The following is a 22,304-nucleotide window of genomic DNA, read 5'->3' on the forward strand; positions in this document are numbered from 1 at the left end:
CATCAGGTGGAAAAGAGAGGAGAAGCTGAGTGTCGTCAGCATAACAGTGGTAGGAGAAGCCATGGGAGCGGATCACTGCACCAAGTGAGGTGGTGTACAGAGAGAAGAGAAGGGGACCAAGCACTGACCCCTGAGGAACCCCAGTCGATAGGCCATGTGACCTAGACACCTTTCCTTGCCATGACACTCTGAAGGATCTGTCTGTGAGGTAGGACTTGAACCACAACAAGGCAGAACCAGATATGCCGAGCTCAGGGAGTGTGGAGAGGAGAATGTGATGAATCACCGTGTCGAAGGCAGCAGAAGGTCCAGCAGAAGTAGGTTGTTGTTCCGCAGATGTTCAGAGACCTGGTTTAAAACCAAGAGTTTAAAACTAAGAGTTTAAAACCAAGAGTTTAAAACTAAGAGTTAACTAAGAGTTTAAAACCAAGAGTTTAAAACCAAGAGTTTAAAACTAAGAGTTAACTAAGAGTTAACTAAGAGTTTAAAACCAAGAGTTTAAAACTAAGAGTGTAAAACTGAGTTTAAAACCAAGAGTTTAAGACCAAAAGTTTCAAACTATTGGAAGAGTTTCAAACTAACAGTTTTAACATTTTGATTCTTATTACAGAAAAGAACAAATTAATAATGGAATAAGAATTTTTTTGGGACAAATTTGCAGGCCTTGATCACTCACAACCATGAGGGGCAGCACATAAGGAGCGGACATGAACGTCATCATCATCCTCGGCGTCCTGTTCCAGCAGAGGTCGCTGCTGCTCACCAGAGCCTCGTGATGCTGAGCAGAGCTGCGACCAGGAGACGTCTGCCGTCTGAGTATGAGCTTCAGTTTAGGCTTTGTACTTCGTCAGTCCCTAATATGGCCACCTGTAGTTTCCAAATCACAGGAAGGCTCAACACGTTCCAGCTGTGGGTCAAAATACCGTTTTAAAGACAGGGTGGCGCTGCAAAGACGTCCTGCTCACAGTCCTCCGACTTAGTAAACCATCAGATCTGGGCTTTCCTGGGCTTTTCAATGAATGTGAAAGGAAATGTGTGGAAATCAGCTTCCAGCGGTCGCTCAGTGCTCTGCAACAAGAAGAGCGATGTTCCACCAGGCAAACATCTGGATTTGACCGCTGCTCGCATCACAAGGCCCACAATGACCGTGAGCAGGTTTGATTTAGAATTTGAAAGCGTCGGAGCTGAGGAGGGGATCTCACGCCAGGATCTAAATCCATCCCAAGCTACTGGGGGATTTTTACTTTGAAAGGAAACCTCCCTATACAACTGCTAAGTCTTTAATCACGTTAGTGTGACATGAACATAGCTCAAGAAGACACTCGTCCAGGTCTTACTTGTCATGTAAAAACCTTCAAAGCTGAGCAAAATAAATCCTCATCCCCACTCAGGTGTGGTTTAGGGTGCTAGCAGACGTGGAGCTGCAAACGACAGGGAGGGAAAATAAGGGAGTCTGAAAGAGCCGCCGCCGCCGCTGCCGGGGAATCTGTGACGGAAGGTGAGAAAATGGAAGAGACGTGTTTTTAAAAGAGGATTTTAGCAAGTTCCTGACCTCGTGATGCCCTGATACACACACACACACACACACACACACACACACAGCGGGAGGGGGCAGTAATCGTAGGAAACACTCGTGATCTCAGGGAATTTGATTAATTTCCTTGGGAATCTTTGACATGTTTTAATTCCTGTTATATTGATTGTAATACTTTTGTTGTATTCATTTGAAATTCAGTGCAGTTTTCAGTGTGGCATTGCTGCTGAGAGGGTTAGAGGTTCAATCCCGCTGGGACCATCCAAGCTGACGCCTCCAGTGAGCGGCGCAAGTTCTCTGGTCTGCTGGTTTCGAGGCGGAGTGTGTGAGCGGCTGCAGGTCAGAGCCGAGTCAATCTACAACGCTGCACGGAGGGAGAAAACCACCCCACTCGGTGGTCCGTCTGCTCCCTGACACCAGACCTGGTTGTTGGCGGCTCTCTCATTATTTCCAGAACCGTGCTGTCTGCTGTGGTTTGGTCCGATTGGGTCTCGTCTATCACTGGAGTTTCACACCAAACCACACCGAAACTCTCTGATACTCTGTTTAACTGCAGGGTTCTCAGAGTATCACTCGCTGTTCATAGCATAATGTTAGTTTTTTGGTTCTAACAATTGCATTTACGCTCCAAAAATCATAGAAGTTGCACAAATGTTTGTTTGTCACAGAGCAAATTTCCTCCAATGACTGGTCAGGGTTTGGTGGAGGGAACCTGTGGAGTAGCTAATCAATGAAATGAGATTTTGCTCATTAGAAGCTGGACAAAAGTGTTGATGGTATGCAGCAGGTGTTGACCCGGCGTATGGTTAAGACTCTCCTCCCTCCCGGTGCTGTTGATTCTTTCCTGTCTCGTCCCCGTCAGCTGATTAAGTGAAAGAGAGTCCCATCACACGGGAATCCTGTGGGTCATCGTGGGGAAAATGTCAACATTGACTAACCACCACGAGTCAGCAGGTGTCACGGACATCCCATGGTCCTTAGACCCACTTTGCTCTGTTCCCAAGTGTACGCCACCTAAAACTATTTTCTCACTGCTTGTGGGAGGCTAGGATCACGCCGACGTTCTCTCCCTCGATGAGCCATTGGATGGATTTCGTGAGAGCAGTGGTGGGGATGGGGGGAATGAAATGCTCAGCTGTGACTTAAACATCTGCTAAATCCCTCAAAACAGTAATTGTTCAATCATAGCGTAGCAACTGTCACCAAGCACAAGACCCAGCCAAGCTTTGGGGTTCGGAAGACGTGAAAGTGGTTCTCTAAAGTTTGGGGAGTCGTGTTTCAACGAAGAAACGGTTAAACTCCTGTCCCGGAGGTCTTCCTGACTCAGCACAGCCAGTCTGGGCGCTCCTTTCTGTGGTTACGACTGAGTCTGACCTTAAATCAGAGACACGTCATGACCCGAACATCAGCTCATCATCCTCCCCTGCATCCTGTCGCTGCAGAAGTTCGACCTCGCCACAAGGAGAGAGGCTGCTCCAGCTGTCACCAGTGTTTACCACACACGGCTCCTCCTTACCCTCTCTGCTCTCCTTTTTTAGCTGCACTCATTTCTCCCTTTACGCCACACTTCACGCATCATTTCCTCTTTTCTTGTTTTTTTTTAATCACCCTACCCCTTTTGTATCCCTTTGTATCATATCTCCCCCTGCTCTCGCTTGTTATCCTCTTCCTCCTCGCAGGGATGATTTCAGACATGGAGCTCCTTGTCTCCCATCCCTTCACTGTCCCCCTTTCCTCCATTGCCTCTAATGTGTTGTACATGTTTATTTTCTCTTCTTCCTTTAAAAGGTTTTTTAAAGGAGTTCATTTTAGGGAAACAGATGTCCTGCAGCCATATCTGTCTCTTTGTCTGTTGTTCCAGGATTCTACGGGAGCATTTAGGGGAGAAGGAGGTGCAGCTATCGTTAACGTTCGATGCCGTCGAGGAGGCCGACCTGGCCAACTACACCTGTTTCGTGGAGAACCACATAGGGAAGCGCAGCGGGAGCGCCATACTACAGAAGAAAGGTAGATTAGTCACTCTTTTTCTGTCCCTCCCTCACTCCCAACTCACTTATTTGTTTCCCCGTCCATTATAAAGTGAGAATTGCATCAAACAGAGGGGCAGCCTGTCATTCATCATCTCAGGGTGGCTACTTTTCTGTCAACGACACATTTCAGTGAGTGGCGGACTTAACGGCAACAACAGTTTACCGATAAATTATCATTAAAACATCATCAAACTAGTTTGCTATTTTAATGTTTTTTTGTTTGTGCATCAGAATCAGAATCATCCTCACCCACGTTCATGACTGTTTATCTTTGGAGTTAAAAGAATATTGACAGAGTATTTACAAGGAATGACAATAATGTTACACTGGGCCCAGAACCATGCCATGAGGTACTCCACAGCGGTTCAAGTTACAGTATGTGCTTTCTGCAAGAGAACATTCTACTGGAAGATCAAGGTTCGTTTTAGGTTTTCAGACAAAACATGTAAATGTTGTGATGTAGAGCCAAACCTGCTCTAAAACTGATGGCATGTTAGCCAAATTCCTGCAGCCAGCAAATCAAACATCACCACTCTGCTCGATCCCTTTAAACTTTTACTCTCAATAGAACAGAATCGCACGTTGACTTGTGGGATGTGCTCCTTTTATGTGAGTTAGAGGGAAAGCTTGATGCCACGTGACAATGAATGAAGAACTAGGAGGGGATTAGCTTAGCTTATCTTAGCTTAGTTTAGCTTAGCTTCAGTTAGGTGTAAGACTGCCCTGGCGCTCTCCAAATTCTGCAAACCAAATCGTCTTAAGATCAGTACTAAACATGGAATATAATGTTGTGTGTATCTTTATCCTGAGATCTGAGCCCAACTCTGACCATTGCACCCTTTTATTCATAAAACCAGGACTTTTCACACAGAAAAATACAGGCTCTAGTGAGCGTCTCAGGGTTGTCGCGTAACAACAGTTAACAATGCCAGCAACATTTGATGCAAACAAATCCTAAACTCTTGTGAAAGTCTTGATCAGAACACCTGCAATAGACAGGTGATCGTTGGACCGTTCAAGTCTTTACAAGCCTGGGTGAGGGGGAACAAATTCTTCCTGTCCGTGAGACAAAACTGAAAAAGTTCAGTGAAAGTTCACAGCATTCGATGAACGAGGCCCAATTGGAGGGTGTAAACAGGAATTCATGAGCGTGAGAAGTCAGCGTTCACCTGGCAGGCTGGTCCAAAAATACACAACTTGGTTTGCTTTAACATGACTAAGTTCTTATATGAGTGTAAAGAAATGTTGTGATTCCCTCATCCCAGCAGAGTCACATTTGGCGTTCGTTTCCGGAACCGTCATGGCGGTCCACCATCTTACACCTCCTCACTTTGACTGAAACCATTTGTGTGGTGTGTTTTTAGGTTCCATGTTACTGAGTGATTGTTACAGGTGAATTTTGGTGTTCGGGACAAAAAAAGGCCAGTTCTGAGTTGTTATGCTATGCTAAGCTCAACACTCCAATCTCCAGATTAGTGCAGACATGACAGTGGTATCGATCTTCTCATCACACTCCCAGCAAGAAAGCACATCAGGGAGCCGTCTGAAATGTCAAGTCATTCCATTAACGGAACTAAACTTTAACTAAAGCCATTCACAGATATTCTGCTGAAGAAAGGACAGGCAGCCATGAACAAGTCGTCTGCCTCTTGGTCCCAAACTGTCGTAGCAGTGCTTCTCTGCTAAAAACAACCCTGCATTTGTTGTGGTCTCTTCCGGTTTGTCCTGATGATTGTACCACGGAATACACCTGCCGCTCAGGGACTGACACTACTGCTCGAGCCCAGCTCGTCCTTATGGACACAGACAACTGTCATCAAGAAATGTCTGACATCCCAAAGCTGAAACTAAATAAACAAACTTTGGTTGTGGCTGCAGAATCATCAAAGAAAAGAGTGGTCCTTCTTCAGAGGTGTCAAAGTCGGCATTAGGGAGAGCAGATGATCTGCAGGAGGAGCACAATGCACCAATGAGCACTTTGCACCGTAGCCGGAGAGCAAATAGGAAGAAAAACATGATCTCATAGCTGACATTCATATATTCAGCTTAAAAATGCATGAGGGCTCCCTGTGTAAAACATTTTCAGCAGTCCTGTGCTATCCTGCTCTCCATCTGATGAGCAGAGAGAACAGGACTTTTGGTGTCTGAGGCCGTGACCCCCAGAAAGGCAGAGGAACCTGCAGAGGAAGAGAGATGGAGGATAGTGAAAGAGAAAAGAGGGCTGCATGAATGCCCACCGAAAGAAACAAATGTGAAGAATGGAGGAATGCGGACAGAGATAAACAGGCGCAGAAATGGTAAGAGACGGAAGGAGGCAAGAAAATGGAGAACGGGGGAAATAATGGATGGCGACCGAGAGATAGAGATGGGAAGGTGAGGGGTGTACGAGACAACAGGGAGAGACAAAGCGAAAAGAAAAAGGACAAAAAAAGGAGCAAAAGAGGGCTTTGTCTCTCCCCGTCTGACTCCCGCTGAATGCCTTGGGTGTCAAATCTATCTCACTATACTTAACTAGCACCCATGGGAGCCTCACAGGCCTGCACCGGCGCTCTCTTCCAGGCAGGGCGGGATGGGAATTGTTGGTTCATCATCACTTAACATTGTAATTATGTGGATGAACACAGGAAGTGTCGTGTGTAAGCGAGCGTGCAATCAGCTTGATGCAATGCAATCAGCAGCATTGCATCAAGCTGATTGTGTATCATACATGATGCAAATACACGCGCGCGCACGTTTACATGCGTCTTGATTGCACTTTGCTGTGCTTCTCTACTCCTCTGAGTCTGGTTTTCACCCTCAGCTCTCAAGACTCCAGTCAGTATGGAGGGAAGTGGAACTCATGATGGTCGCGTGCGTTTGCCTGATCCTCTCAGGACAAACACGGTCCACAAATGTAGGGACCGGGTCGTCTGTGCTCCGACCACACAAGGAGCAGCTGAAACTTGCTGATGCGTTCTGTCTCGATTGGACATGGAGGTTTTAATGTCCACCTCACAAATTACAAGTTACTTTCAAAATGTAATAAATTACAAATGAGTTACAGGAATTTGAAAGTGATGAGTTACGTTACTGTTGATTTACCTTCACCAAAGCAGTCACAGAAGAACAACAAAGTCTTGTGAAATGGAAGAGAGCCGTGTTGTAATGACCTCATGACCTTGACATGACACTGTTGAAGGCCGCTGTGTTTCTTCTCATACCCCCCCCCCCCCCCCACAGCCCGCCGGCCCTCCCCCTCCATCTCTCTCGTTCGTTGAGTGTTAGCGCAGGGTCTGTCAGGTGTTCCTCCAACTCTCCTTCAGTTGTGGGATGTAGCGTAGAGCCCGAGATCACCAGCAGGAAGCACTGGAGGTTCTTCCCAGCGGCGGTGTGCCTCAGGTGACCACACCTGTGACAGTAACCCAGACTGCCCTTGTGAAGGTGTTGCGTTCAGGTGTTTTAAGGGAGCGTAGTGATCTGGCGGAGCGGTTTTGATCTCACTTTTTTGGAAACTCCTAAATTCTCAGTGTCCTCTTGCTCATGAATGAACTCACCAAGCAGGACTGAATCCACCACCTTACTGAAGAAGCTGGCCTCTATCCCGCTGTGACAGCTCTATGCCAGTGAGGAGGAAGCTGACTGCTACAACAAAACCACAAAACTCAGTTTTAGAACACAAGTTTAAGACGGTGACTTTAACCTTCCAACGGATCAGCAAACCGATTCCCCTCCCTCGTTCACTCAGAGTTCACTAAGCAGGCTAACTAGCTAGCATTCTGTCCCACCACCTCCTGGCCTGATGCCTCACAGCAGGGTCACATCTGAGCGCCTGAACGCATCAGAACAGCCTGAAGAGAGAATGTTACCCCAAATGACCCCAAGTTATCAAAGCCTGGTTTCACGCACCGAGTATATGTGATTGAATTAGGGAGTCGTGTCACCCCGCAGTAACCCGAGGTAATGTGTCAATGCATCTATGCTGCACGTAGACACACACACACACACACAAATACACATCCACTTATTGCAACTGACAGAGCAGAAAGAGCTGCCTGCATGTTGCATCTTACGAGAAAGAGACTTAGATGGACAGAGAGGATGACAACTGGAAGGACAGACAGGAAGTGGTTTCTCTAACTAACATCTCCTTCAATGTTTCTGAGGCTTTGATTTTGAGCTTCGTTCAGAGGGGATGAACTCTCAAGCCTCCGACTACTCCCTCTAACCCCACGTCGCCCTGATCACAGGCTCTGATATCAGGACGCGTACAAGGAGAGGCCTTCAGGTCCAGATGTCAAGGAAGGTTGAATCAAGACGCTCGAGGAGTCGACTGAACTGCTCTGATTGGAAGCTAAACTGAAGAGAAACTTTTCTCTTTTCTTTTATTAGAAGAAAGTGCACCTTAAAGAGTGTAGTCCCATGGTGGGTGCAAACTGAAAAATGATACAGACGGTACGTTGGGCTCCAAACTTAATCTTATTTTTGACAGGCTCGGTGGCGAGTTTGCTCCGTGTACTTTCTCTAGAGCGAGTGCAATAACACGCTTCTGTTTGGTTCTGTAAGGAGTGGGAGTGTCTCACACACAGAGTTGTTACGTAAAACTCTCATTGAATAATCTTACCACACACACACACACACACACATCATCGTCACTGACTACATTTTATGCCTACTAAGACAAAAGCTTACTTAAAATTCAAGTTGTGCTCCCATTTTCACAGTGACAAGTGAGTCATTACTAATGGAAAGTGTGTAAGACAGGCAGATGAAGGCGACCGGGGGGAGATGGAGAGAGGAGGAGAGGGGAACGCTGCAGGGGAGGGAGGGAGGGCGGGAGGGAGGTATATGTGGGGGGGTGGAGCTTTTCAAATGTGTCATTACTAATGGAAGCCATCTGAGTTCACTTCTCTACTTCACTGCGGAGCAAATATTTAGTAATTAGCTGATTTACACACACACACACACACACATACACACACATACACACCTCGTCCTACCACATGCCTGTGCGTGTCGGTGGTCGTGAGGGATCCCAGGGTAGAGCTGGAGAGACGTCTACTGGTGCATTGTGGGAACTGCAGTCATTCCACCCTGACAGGATGAAGGTCAGAGGGAAGAAGCTCTCAGAGACAGCCAGCTGTAAATTTCACTAGAAATAGAACCAAAAATAACACACAGACCGAAAAATGCATCCGCAACACCCAGAAGAGCTGTACGTCCAGATTGTAAAATGTTGGGTGAAGTCATCTGCATCCTTTTATCAAGTGAATCATGTGACATGTAAAAGTAACACTATAATATTTATAAGTCCTGAGTAAAACACATGCACAGCCTTCCCATTGTCCACTTCATTGGTAAATTTGGTTCAGTTTTATTTATGTGCTTTGCCAATTTATACTCTGTAATTCAGTTAAACCCACAATTACACCAGAATAAAATCCAGAACTGATGGCTGAGCTTCAGTTATCGATCGATAGCGAGCAACATAACACGTGAGTCTCTTCATACATGACCAGAAAATCACTGCTGCTCTGCTCACGCTGTGGCCAGCACAGCTCCTCTCTCTGTAATCAGTTAGGATAGAAATATTTAACGACTGAGACAGATTGTAGTGTATTGTCATGTGCTCTCTCATTTAAAGAAAATTATCATTTATAATTCAATGACATTTCAGGACTCCACACGTAAAAATCACTGCAATCACTTGACTTCGGCACATCAATTTCTTTGTGGCTGTGAACCATTCGTCTGGTTTCTCTGCTGCCAAACTACGGGAGGAACACCGTATGAAAAATGTAGCCCTCAAGAGGAAAAATGAAACTGAAATGGCTTCTTTAATCAGATTGTTCAGTGACAGGTTACTGTTCTGCTCCCAGGTATTCAGCTGCTGGCACAGATGTGACAAAGTCTGGAAAATGGTGCATCAAATACATTCTTGTTTTTTATTAATTATGTGACAGCTGCGTGTGTGTGTGTGTGTGTGTGTGTGTGTGTGTGTGTGTGTGTGTGTGTGTGTGTAAGAGAGAGAGAGAGAGAGAGAGAATCTTTTTCACCAATTTAGAAGATTAGCCAGTGTGGAAGGAATCATTTTTCTCCGTTTTCATATTTCTTGAAGGCAAATTGTTGCAGATTGATGTTGTGTACTTTCTTTACTCTGGTGTGAACAAACCAATCTGTAAAAAGAAAAAAATCAAAGGACAAGTGAGCTCCTGGTACATCAGAGGACAACCTGACGAAATGTTGATCAAATTCTGTGCATCTCTGATGACTTTCCCTCTCTGAGTGCAGATATGTACCGTCTGGAGTTGGCTGGGGGCCTGGGGGTCATTTTGCTGCTGCTGGGGGTCCTGACAGCACTTTATAAGTGTTACAACCTGGAAATCATGCTCTGCTACAGGAGGCACTTTGGGAATGATGAAACTGAAGATGGTAAGTTGACAGCAGCGTCCGGCCGCACAGCTCAGGCCTTACACAATGTTGCAAGAGAAAGAGCAGAGAACTACAAACATGGAGGACAGCAGTGGAGGCTGGACAGCTGAAAAAGTCTCTGCAAAACTGTCATGTGACCATTTTGTTTCTAGATGTAATTTGTTAGAATTAAGTGTCATTTCTGTATCTTGTGTGTACACTCGTGCAGTTACCATGGTAACCTACCGTAATGTCGCCAAGGGATTCTCCTGATGTCGTTTTTGTCAGTCATCAACCAGCTGATCGGTGTCGCTCAAACGGTCAGACACAGTCACAAGTACCACTCATACGTGTACACGTGTGGGGGGCTGGCAGTCACGAGACACACGTGTAGTCCCCTTCGAGTGCTGCTTGGCCGACGACACGTGGCCCTCTCAGCGCGAGCGTTTGGAAAGTGGAGGCGCTTCGCTGCAGCCATGCCATGAATATCCAGCGAAGTTATGGGTATCAACGGGCTCGTGTGTTGTGTTTACTGCCGCAGACAAGGAATAAATCTCTAGTTAATGGGGAATGTCTTTCCGCCAGCAACTAGGGGAGACCACTCTGCTGCTCATACTTGGCGTGGCAGCCGCCAGCGCTGTTAGAGTCCATTTCACAACTCCTCAAAGCACTGATCCATCACGTCAAGCACAAACATTCAAGCTTTGGAGCAGGAGAGCTCTCTTTTTCACACAATCAATAGGATTTGTGGTTGAAAAATAGTCGAGCAGTAGAAAAATGTACAATTGTTCTTCTTATAAAGGGCAAGAGATGATGTTTATGTCTGCCTTCCCCTCAGAGTGTTTGAGCACAAACTGACAGTCATGTGACCTGGGGTCACATGTCCACATCAAGGTTTCAACGCTTTAGCCTTTTGCTCTAAGTTGAGTAAAAATTTGTAACTTTCTGTGCAAATCTAATTTTGACAACATCAGAGCAGAAAAAGCCCGAGCCCCGAGGTCAGGACCACCCACCCGAGTTACAGCTTTCAGTGGTCTCACGTGTTCCATCCTCCACAGAACATGTCCAGTCTGTCACTGCCACTGATCACATGACCTGCCCTGTCACAGAGCACACACACGTCACCAGATACAAAAGGAAACATGCACACGTTCCTGTTTCCTCGACGTGACGTTCTGAATCAGGACAAGAGAAGCAGATGTCATTCAAAGCTAACATGTCATTTACACGCCTTGTATCATGACCCCTGTGTGTGTGTGTGTGTGTGTGTGTGTGTGTGTGTGTGTGTGTGTGTGTGTGTGTGTGTGTGTGTGTGTGTGTGTGTGTCTACAGATAATAAGGAGTATGATGCTTATCTGTCTTATACTAAAGTGGACCTGGACTCTTTGGGCAGGTAAACTCCATTCTTACATGACAATAGGAACACTTACACACCTCAACACTGAATAGAGGTCATAAAGGTCACAGAGGTCACAGAGGTCACAGAGGTCATAGAGGTCACAGCTGCTAAAGCACCATTTTCATCTGTGTAGTTCTCAAACAGAAATTGGACTTTCAAATAAAGGATGTAGATTTAATCATCCCCTCTCTGTTGGAACGTTGATGAACACCTGTCACCAATCCCAGCTCTGCAGGTGTTTTTGTCCAAGCATTTAACGAATCGTATCGTAGCAAAACATTTGTTATTAAGGAAAGAGTCTTTATTAAAGGGATAGATTTATTTTGTAAAAGCAACGTTTCATCTGCCTGTCCGTCAGTGATAACGATCCCCAGTAACCCGGACCGGTTATGGGCTAGAACAGGGGTGGGCAACCATGTGCCATGGAGGGCCGTGTGTATGCAGGTTTTCCTTCCAACCAAACACTTTAACAGGTGATTCCACTGATGAACACACTTTCAGCCACAGAGGAGTGTTAATCAGTGGAATCTCCTGTTAAAGTGTTTGGTTGGAAGGAAAACCTGCATACACACGGCCCTCCATGGCATATGATTGCCCAGCCCTGGACTAGAACCACTTCCGTTGTGTTTTTTCTTTGCTGCTCTCTCGCTGCGTGTCAGTGACCTAACTCCTCCCACCCTATGTGGGTGTGTTTGTCAGGATGTGTTGGAGCTATGGAGCGCTGCGGTGCACCTGCTTCCGGTCTGTGTGCGAAGCTAAGCTAACTGCAGCCTTGGTGCTGCTCCCTGTATTTGCTGCATCATTCAGAGCTTCCTTCTCTCTCCAACACGGCGCCTCATCCCTCTGAACGACACTGAGACAAAACAAAGGACTTCAGGTCCTGATGCTTATTTTTGACGCTGCTGGTTCACGTGCAGACGCAGTAGGCGAGGAATGTGCATGATGCAGCATTTTGTTTTGAATATTAAGTCATAATTCTTGCTTTCGCCACCGGCAGGACGAGCAGTGATGAGGAAACTTTTGCTCTGGAGATCTTGCCGGATGTTTTGGAGAAACATTACGGATACAAGTTGTTTCTACCAGACAGAGATCTCATACCCAGCAGCAGTAAGTACACACACACACACACACACACACACACACACACACACACACACACTGTCTGTCACTGGGCCTCAGTAACCCCCCAATACCCAGAATTCATCACTCTGTCAGAATAAATGAGAATATATGTGGATTGTCATCATAACACACACTCTTCTGTGAATGCTCACACTGACAATATGTTGGACACAGTTTCTCACACATCCATCATCTGGTTCTCATAACCAGCACAAATAACACACACACACACACACACACACACACACACACACACACTAGCACACACAAACAAACACACACAAACAATTTGTTATCATTTCTAGGGGTATGTGTCCCTCTGTCCAACTGGAGGGGAAAATATGACTCTTAATGCTCCACATACATTCTGACCTCTCTCTCTCTCTCTCTCTCTCTCTCTCTCTCTCTCACACACACACACACACACACTCACAGGTGCATACTGACAACTCTGTTGCTGACACACTGAACCAGTACACACTATCTAACTAGTACAGTTGTAAAACACGCGTGTCCTGCCTCTGCTGTGAGGGAGTATTTGCTTTGTTCTCTGGCTTTGATCCGGGCGAGTGATGACATGCCTGGTCCTTCCTGGTCAAACACGCCGCTGTTGTTGTGTTGGTCCATGTTTGTTTTGTTTTTGTTTTAATTAGAAAAAACAGTTTCCAGTTTCCACTGGACAGAGAACATGGATGTATGTATCACAGCTGCTGCTTGTTGGTGGTGTGTTGGTGTTTGTAGCTCACGCAGGGACGCCTGGAAAATAACGGGAAACTGAAGATGTAGTGAACAAATGTGACAATATCCTCAGCACACACACACACACACACACACACACACACACACACACACACAGACTCACACACACACAGGTTTGCGTAGCTATCCTTATTAGGACATTCCTTTGACTTCCATTCTTGTGAATATCCAAACCCAAGCCCTAATCTTAATCCTAATCCTAATCAGTTGATTCCTCACCTCAACCTCAAGATAACTGCAGGTTCCACCTTCACTCCACCTTTGACCAGGTGTTCATGAATTAAGTTCTGCTGCATCAGGACCAGGTCTTTGGTCCCCACGAGGACTAGGGGTCCTGATAAGGTAGTGTTTGTGCTGTATCAGAAAAGGTCTCCAAAAGATAACAAAAACCAAGTCTACACACACACACATACACACACACACACGCTCACACACACACACACACACTCATTCACACACTCACGTATTCACACACTTCTTCTCACGGTGGAGGGCGACCATGATTCATCACTAATTAAGGCCTTTTTAGACACTGATAACAAAATTACCTTTATCATTTCTTCCCTCCTCCTCCCTCCTCCTCCCTCCCGTGGTTCCTCCTCCTCCCTCATGTGGTTCCTCCTCCTCCCTCCTCCTCCCTCCTGTGGTTCCTCCTCCTCACTCCTGTGGTTCCTCCTCCTCCCTCCCGTGGTTCCTCCTCCTCACTCCTGTGGTTCCTCCTCCTCCCTACCCCATCCCTCACGTGGTTCCTCCTCATCCCTCCTGTGGTTCCTCCTCCTCCCTCCTCCTCACTCCTGTGGTTCCTCCTCCTCCTTCCTTGTGTGGCACCACACTTCCTTTGTGTGGTTCCTCCTCCTCTGGAATGCAGGATCCTGACGTGACAGCAGTAACGTTCTTCTCCATCAGGACCTGCGCCGCGCTGTGTGGAAATGCGGTTCCAGCAGCAGCAGGCCGTGGCACCACCGGTCAATCCAGCCAGAACCCAGCAGGGTCCAAGCTGACCTGTGACGCTTCAGCAGAACCAGACCCACCCCTCAGGGGTGTGCTTCACCCACTTGCTTTGGTTCTTTGGTTCTGCTGGGTTTTGGTCACAAAGGCTCCTCAGAGAGCTTCAGATACTTTTAATGGTGGCCTGAGCTGATCGGCGTCCCGCATCCACGGAGGACCAAGTACGAGACGTGTTTGTGGTTGGATCAGTTGACGTATGAGTCCATCAGCTGGCTGCCTGGTTCCATGTCACAAAAACGAGCAGGAGGGAAGTGGGCTGGAACCATAGAGACACGGTGCCGGGCCTGCACCCTTGGCCCCTCATGCCTCTGACTGCTCCTGCTCCTGTGCTACTTAGCAGGGCTCAGTGAGCCGAGTGGGTTACAGATAAGATAGAACCGACCTGCTGGAGCTCAGAAGCACATTCAGTCGTCTGAGGGTCGGTTAATTCAAATGAACTGTCAAACCAATGCATTAAATAGAGGACTTGGCCATTTTCCCTGGTGGATTAGCATTTTAGTACCAAAATCCCATTTCTCCATGTCCTCAAAATGTCCTTAAAAATAATTTTGGCAGAAGGAAGCAAACTTTTTTTGCATTATTTAACATTCTCTCCTAAAATACATAAATAAATTTACCTAAATAGGTTTCACAATGAATTGGCTGACCTGCCTGAAGCCTCGTCCCCTTACACACGCAACTGATTAGTAAAAAGTCACAATTCCTCCCCCAACAACGCCTCCTCCCCGTGGCCTGGAAACATCCTCACAACAAATGGCCACCATGCACAACACACGCCAAGCAGCACATGAACTGAAGGTTGCTGGGTGTGTAAAATAAACCGAATAAGAGAATTACTGAGGCAGAGAGAGCTGCTGACACGGCGACACAGCCTCAAACACACCATTCAATTATCCACTCCATTAGTCCTCCGGAATGAACAAGAGAGCAGGAAAAACAAGGGGAGGAGAGAAACAGGTGCGGACGGGGTCGCTGACTTGTTAATTCATTAACTGATTAACACAATCCTCAAAAACCGAGAGCAGGAGAGGAAACCCAGGACGGAGGGGGAAGACTGCAGCTGAAGTCAAGGGCGTTCTGTGCTGTTTGTCTTGCAAAGACAAGAGACGGGACGGTGATGTGGCGAAGGAAAGACGCTTCTGTTTGCAGAAGACGGTCTTCATACAATTGCAGTCTTCAAGTCTGAGCTTTAATGAGTGACTTCAGGGACCGACATTCAGAAGCGCGTTGAGAATGCGTTGAGTTGAGAAAGGAGACATCTGGAGAAGCATCAGAAGCACAGCGAGAATCAAAGGAAAGGGTGGTCAACTCTTTTGGCTCCATGTAAAATTAACACATGAATTATAAAACACGCTAAAACATCATGGCCTCCCCCTGACACATCACATCCCTCCGTTTGCTTACTTTTCACATCTCATCAGCTCATTACCCTCCTGAGCTGCTGCTGGTGTAACAGTACGAGAGGAGACGTCACTGTCACATGTCCTGCCCACGCCACGATGCACTCCTGTCAATCATTTCAGGCGTTTATAGACAAATAGATATAACAGCGCCAGACTCCCCTCTTCCCTCAGAAAATTCTCCACTCTTCATACTTACTTTTTTAATTAATTTACATACACAAAATATACACACACCTGTGTACACACACACACACGTCTGTATACACATACATACACACGCTCTCTCAGTTATATCCAGTTTGCCAGTGCCATATGCTGAAGAACAGCCCCCCACCAGGAGCTCCCCTGTTGGTGTGGTGTTTCTGGGTTGATGTGCAGTGCCCTCTGACCTCCTAACCTGTGTGTTCTGGCGTCTATGTTACGGTCTCTAGACTCTCCCAGTATTTCTTGTCTAAGTGTTGTGCAGCAAACTTTCAGCGAGCTTCAACATTTTGGTTCCTCAGCGATGGCGTCTTGGGTGGCAAGCGCTCATCCAGGCTGTTGAGCGCGTGACTTCTTGTTCCTTTGGAACGACTGGACCTGCTAATTCCAGGTCTTTCTGAAGCTCTCCACCGCGGTCCTTGGCTCCTGGACAGCTCCTCTGAGGATGCTTAACTCCTCTGTCAGGGATCTGGTGAGGAGCCGCTGGTCGCAGTCGGTTTACAATTCTACAATTCTACAATTTCATTTAGCAGATGCTTTTGTCCAAAGCGACGTACAACACAAGCAAGAATTCAGACTTTAGGAAAAACCCATAGTAGCGCAAAAGTGCTTCAGTTGTGATCTGGTCACAGGTACTGCCATCTAGTGGCAGAAGAAGTGTCGCCCCCCCCCCTTCCTTTTTTTTTATGACAAACATACAACATGACACAACACAGTTAGTGCTACATAGTCACTAAGTGCTGGGTCTTGGACCCTCTGACTTATTCTACCCAACAGGACAAAGAGGAGAAGAGTCAGGTTCAGTGCCTCGGTGCTCTCTGAACAATTGAGTCTTCAATTGTCTCTTAAAAGTAGAAAGGGACTCAGCAGAACGCACAGAGTTCAGTAGTTCGTTCCACCATTTGGGAACAACAGAAGAGAAGAGTCTGGCTAGAGATTTGGAGCAGCGCTGGGCTGGAAGCACCAGGCGTCTTTCGCATGCAGAGCGTAGTGGGCGAGAAGGAGAGTAGACATGGATCAGGGATTCCAGGTAGGCTGGAGCCATTCTTGTGATTGTTTTGTGAGCCAAGAGAAGTGCCTTGAATTTGATCCTGGCTGCCACTGGAAGCCAGTGAAGAGAAACCAGCAGCGGGGTGACATGTGCCCTTTTGGGCTGGTTGAAGACCAGACGTGCTGCTGCATTCTGGATCATCTGCAGAGGCTTGAATGAGCATGCAGGGAGGCCTGCCAGAAGAGAGTTGCAGTAGTCAATGCGTGAGATGACAAGAGCCTGAACCAGAAGCTGTGTGGTCTGTTGGGTCAGGAAGGGTCTGATCTTCCTGATGTTGTAGAGGGCATAACGGCAAGACCGAGAAACTGAGGCCGCATGAACCTTAAAGGTCAGCTGGTCATCAATCATGACACCCAGGTTTCTGGATGAGTTTGTGGGCACAAGTAAGCTCGAGTCAAGTTGGACACTGACCTGAGGCTGAACAGATGGACAAGCTGGAAAGACCATAAGTTCAGTCTTAGAGAGATTCAGTTGAAGGTGGCGTTCCTTCATCCATGTGGAGATATCAGCCAGACACGCTGATATACAATCTGAGACCGTTCTGTCATCAGGTGGAAAAGAGAGGAGAAGCTGAGTGTCGTCAGCATAACAGTGGTAGGAGAAGCCATGGGAGCGGATCACTGCACCAAGTGAGGTGGTGTACAGAGAGAAGAGAAGGGGACCAAGCACTGACCCCTGAGGAACCCCAGTCGATAGGCCATGTGACCTAGACACCTTTCCTCGCCATGACACTCTGAAGGATCTGCCTGTGAGGTAGGACTTGAACCACAACAAGGCAGAACCAGATATGCTGAGCTCAGGGAGTGTGGAGAGGAGAATGTGATGGTTCACCGTGTCGAAGGCAGCAGAAGGTCCAGCAGAAGTAGGACAGAGCACTGACCAGCAGCTCGAGCTCGTCTCAGTGACTCAGTGACTGACAGAAGTGCAGTCTAAGTGGAGTGGTCACACCTGAAGCCAGACTGAAAAGAGTCAAGTTGGTTGTTGTTCCGCAGATGTTCAGAGACCTGGTTAAATACTGAGCGCTCCAGTATTTTTGACAGCAATGGCAGAAGTGATACTGGCCTGTAGTTTTCAACCTTGGCGGGGTTGAGATTAGGCTTTTTGAGCAGTGGGGTGACACGGGCCTGCTTAAAAGTAGCAGGAAAAATGCCAGTTTCCAGGGAGGAATTGACAATGTGTGTGACTGCAGGTTTGATAGTGGGCAAAATGGTCTGCAGGATGCTGGTGGGTATTGGATCGAGAGGACAAGTTGTAGGTTTTGAGCTCAGGAGAAGTCTGGAGACCTCATCCTCGCTCAGAGGAGCAAAGGAGAAGAGTGAAGCAGCAGTGGCAGGTTGGTGCTGACTGGACTGGTCAGGCTCAGAGAACTGGTTGCTGATTGCAGCAACCTTTTCAGTAAAAAAGGAGGCAAACATGTCTGAAGTCAGTGCAGTGGAAGGCTTAGCAACTTGAGGAGAAAGCAAGGAGTTAAACGCCATAAACAGTTTTCTGGAATCAGAAGTGGCACAGATCTTGTTCTGATGGAAGGCTTTCTTAGCGGACTGTAAGCATGAGGTGAAGGAAGCAAGTTTCTGTTTGTATAAGGACAAGGCAGTGGGTTCTTGGGATTTACGCCACTTTCTTTCTGCTGCCCTGAGTCCAGCCCTTTGTTCTCTCAGAACTTCAGAGAGCCATGGACTTGGTTGTTTTTTCCTGGCTGGTTTGGACACCAGGGGGCAGAGTTTGTCCAGAGAGGATGCCAGAGAGGAACAGAGTGTTTCTGTAAGCTCATGAACAGAAAGTGAGGAGAAGTCCGAGTGGTCGGGCATGACGGAGTTCACCTCATCAGACAGCTGTGCTGCTGTGAGGGACTTCAGGTTTCTGCGGAAGGAAACCGACTGTGTGGGTGTCTGCAATTGCGGAAAGGCAGCTGCAAATTTTTGGTTATCGTGAAATGGTGTCGTTTCCATGGTGCAGCTCACTGGAACATTCAGGGGTTCAGGAATCCTTCTGGATCATCAGTACATGTTGCAACAGTAAAGTTGTGAAGGTCTTGAGCTCTGTGCTTCCTCCCGTCATGAGGCGTTTCCTGTGTGACGCCTTGGCGATGAGTCATCTGTTCATAGGCCGTCAGTCGGAGCTGAACCAGCTAACATTAATGTGAGGGCGGGGCTGCTTTCTAATGACTGACAGGTTTCAGCTGCTGTCAGGGCTCCTGGGCCTCCTCCCTTTCTTCACGTGGTCAACACTTCTTCCCTGTCTCTTTCCATTTTATTACACACAACTTGGTGTGATTTCTTTGTGTGTGTAGGATGAATGGATTGTTACTTACATCTGGTGAAAATGAACTTCATGTAGGTAGCACCTTTAGAAAGAAGCATGCTGACATGTTCAGTACTTATTTTACCCACTGCATGTGCATATATATATATATATATATATATATATATATATATATAGTGAGGGAGAGAGAGAGAGAGCGCACAAAGCTACATTAGCCTAGCTTAGCTTAAAGGCTAGCCTGCCTCTGATGAACCAAAGATGAACCAAATGTTCATCACCAATCAAACCTCAGTTTTAGCCCTGAGAAATCATTTTGTTTCAGACGTGCTGAAGCTCAGCAACATGAACCTTTTATTTCTGTGTCAGTATTAAGAGAAAGTGTAATGTGTGTTTGGTGTTGTTGCTGCTGTCATTCAACTTGCACCTTGTAGCAGCAAGTATGTATTCAGTGTATGTAAATGTATTGTTTTCTTCTTAACAGCCATGTCTATAAAGACCAGATTGGGTAAACGTACGTACGAATGGGAACAGAGGCCCTTTCACTGTAAACGTCTTCTAGTTGCAGTTCTTCTTCTTCACCATCCATTCTTCTCCTGTGTGTAGCTCTCTAGACATTCACCCTCTCACTGTTACGCTATCCTCACAGCCTACATCGAGGACTTGGCTCGGAGTGTGGAGCAGAGCAGACGCTTGATCATTATCTTGACTCCGGAGTTCGTCGCCAAGAGAGGGTGGAGCATCTTCCAGATAGAGACGCGCCTCCACTCCATGCTGGTTACCGGGGAGATTAAGGTGTGAATCAAGTCAATAAACAGCGTCAAACTCATTGGCTCGTTTTCAGACGAGTGCTTCCGTGTGTTTCAGGTGATCATGATAGAGTGTGCAGACCTGAAGAGTGTCATCAACTACCAAGAGGTGGAAGCACTCAAACACACGATCAAGGTATCCACTGGGGATTCATGGAGAACTGACAGGGTTCCACACATTATTGATAACTTCTACTCTCTTCTTTCCAGGTTCTATCTCTCATCAAATGGAGGGGTCCTAAGAGCAATGAGCTTTCCTCTAAGTTTTGGAAACAGGTGGTCTACGAGATGCCTGCTAAACACAGAGAGACTCTGTCCAGACGTCAGGTAAACCGCCGTGAGCTCGTCTTGCGTGTAGCACGCCTTCAGATTCAAGCGCACTCTGACTGTGAATATCACCAAAATATATGACATGCCTCTCCTCTTCTCATGCAACATGCAGTACATACATACTATGACGTAAAAGTACTGAGGGCAGCAAATGCACTAAAAATACTCCTTGAACATGCGTCATCGCGCACCCATGTACATGCTGTCAGGTGTAACGACCAGGAGCCTTCAGGAGTCAGCGGCGCCATATGTGCTGGTGCCGCCCTGAGGTGCAGACATTTAAACAAGCAGATGGCCTTTAAAATGCCCGCTAAGTACAAGTAATGTATGAAAATTGAAATTACAGAGGGAGAGGAGGTGTACATGTTTACCATGTGCTAACACCTCGGGTGGTGCATGGCCTGATAAACAAAAAAAGATGTTTTCCTGCTGCTTTGTCCTGAAGAACAATAATGCAGCATGGCAGACACAGTGGACCGTATAATTACCACAGATAAGTGTATCATGGTAATCATGTTGCTCATTGGGACAGTCCTCCCAGAGAAACTGTGCTTAGCAACGGTCCCAAACTGACATACATCACATTCCAATGAGAGAAATACTCAGCCTCCAGTATGCAGTAATAGTACATTACTTTATACGCAAGTCTTTTGTTACTTTGATGCATACACTTACCCAAGCCTTCACCGCAGTGGTGAAAAACAAATACTCCAACTTTTACTTTACAGGACCTGCAGCTAATAATGTCTCTCCAGCAAAGGTTCGGTCCCCTGCTGCTGCAGCGGCTGCAGAGCAGACTGGAGGGCTGTGGCTGCGCCGTCCTCCATGGACCGCTTAGATCTGGAGCCAAACTGCTGAGAGTCAAACCTGACTAGAGAGGAACTGAGTCAGGACCAGTTCTCAAAGCACTTAATAATGACAGGAGTAAGTGCTACTGGACGGTCCCCATTCAGGCTGCTGATGGGGTTCTTCTTTGGGAGGGGGACAATTAGGGAGGAGTCCAGGCAGACTGGGACCACATTCTGGCCCAAGGACTTGTTGAAGATCTTGGTGAAGACCCAAGCCAACAGAACTGCACCCTCAGTTCCCTCAGAACCTGTCCGGACACACTGTCAGGGCCCGCAGCTTTCCTTGGATCCACGACCCTCAGCGTACGCCTCCCCTGCTGCTCCCGCGCTGGGAAGATGCGGATGCTGGGGGCTGATGTTGGATGTTCGTCAAGGAAGACACGAATGATCTCTTTCATGACTCATCCTCATCTCATGACAACATAGTCCTTCAGGCCCCTAAAACGACAGAACCTGAAGCGGATCCATGTAACAAAACTTAATAGAGCCAAAAAAGATTCCTAATATTTCAATAAACACAGTTAAAAACTGTATTTTGTCTTTTGTCCAATCACTGAAGGAGTGAAGGTCTGCAGGGGTCTTGGGACACCACGACAGCTGATAGGTATCTCACGTGAAAGTGGCCAAAATCTCCACATCAATATCTACAATTGTGTCTCCATGGTAACAGGTGATGGACTCAGGTGAACAGGGTCTCTTTGGTGATCTACAGACCACTGTCTCCACCATTGCCATGACAACCACCTCCGCCTCTCTGGCGCCCCCTAGTGAGAATCGCCATGGACATCATCAGGTCAGGAAATTTCCTGCTTGCCTCATTGAACTGTTTCTCTGCAAAGTTACTAATAGACATTTTGGGGGACAACTTGACATGATAACAGTTAACCCCTCCCCCCCACATACACACAGGTTGCCCTGGCAACAGAGATCCCTGACTACAACCAGATGACCTTGCCCCTGGGAGGGGGTCACACAGCTACAGCAGCCCAAATGAGGCATTTCTGCCGCAGCTACGAGTTCCACCTCCCCACACAGCCTTCCTCCATGTCGCCTCCCCTCCCGCCTCCATCCACCATGCAGTTCTCCACTCTGGGGCCTGGGGGGCGCCATGTCTATTGCAACATCCCTATGACGCTGCTGAATGGACAGGTGGGGGCAATGGCA

General features: G+C 47.2%; 1 protein-coding gene across 4 annotated transcripts in view; it reads left to right on the plus strand.

Annotated features, from left to right (window-relative positions):
* The window catches only part of il1rapl2 (interleukin 1 receptor accessory protein-like 2), a 358,125-nt gene that overhangs the window by 331,152 nt on the left and 4,669 nt on the right, over positions 1-22,304 (plus strand). For all 4 annotated transcript variants that reach the window (XM_086222825.1, XM_086222826.1, XM_086222828.1 and 1 more), the window contains 9 exons: positions 3,396-3,541; positions 9,832-9,972; positions 11,284-11,344; positions 12,348-12,457; positions 19,803-19,948; positions 20,021-20,098; positions 20,173-20,289; positions 21,811-21,933; positions 22,050-22,289. In XM_086222825.1, coding sequence (XP_086078951.1) covers positions 3,396-3,541; positions 9,832-9,972; positions 11,284-11,344; positions 12,348-12,457; positions 19,803-19,948; positions 20,021-20,098; positions 20,173-20,289; positions 21,811-21,933; positions 22,050-22,289 — 1,162 coding nt within the window. The remainder of the gene's footprint in view (positions 1-3,395; positions 3,542-9,831; positions 9,973-11,283; positions 11,345-12,347; positions 12,458-19,802; positions 19,949-20,020; positions 20,099-20,172; positions 20,290-21,810; positions 21,934-22,049; positions 22,290-22,304) is intronic.

Source organism: Aulostomus chinensis, chromosome 13 (assembly GCF_037954235.1).
Source record: "Aulostomus chinensis isolate RoL2024-O1b breed Wild chromosome 13, RoL_Achi_v1.0, whole genome shotgun sequence".
NCBI lineage: Eukaryota > Metazoa > Chordata > Actinopteri > Syngnathiformes > Aulostomidae > Aulostomus > Aulostomus chinensis.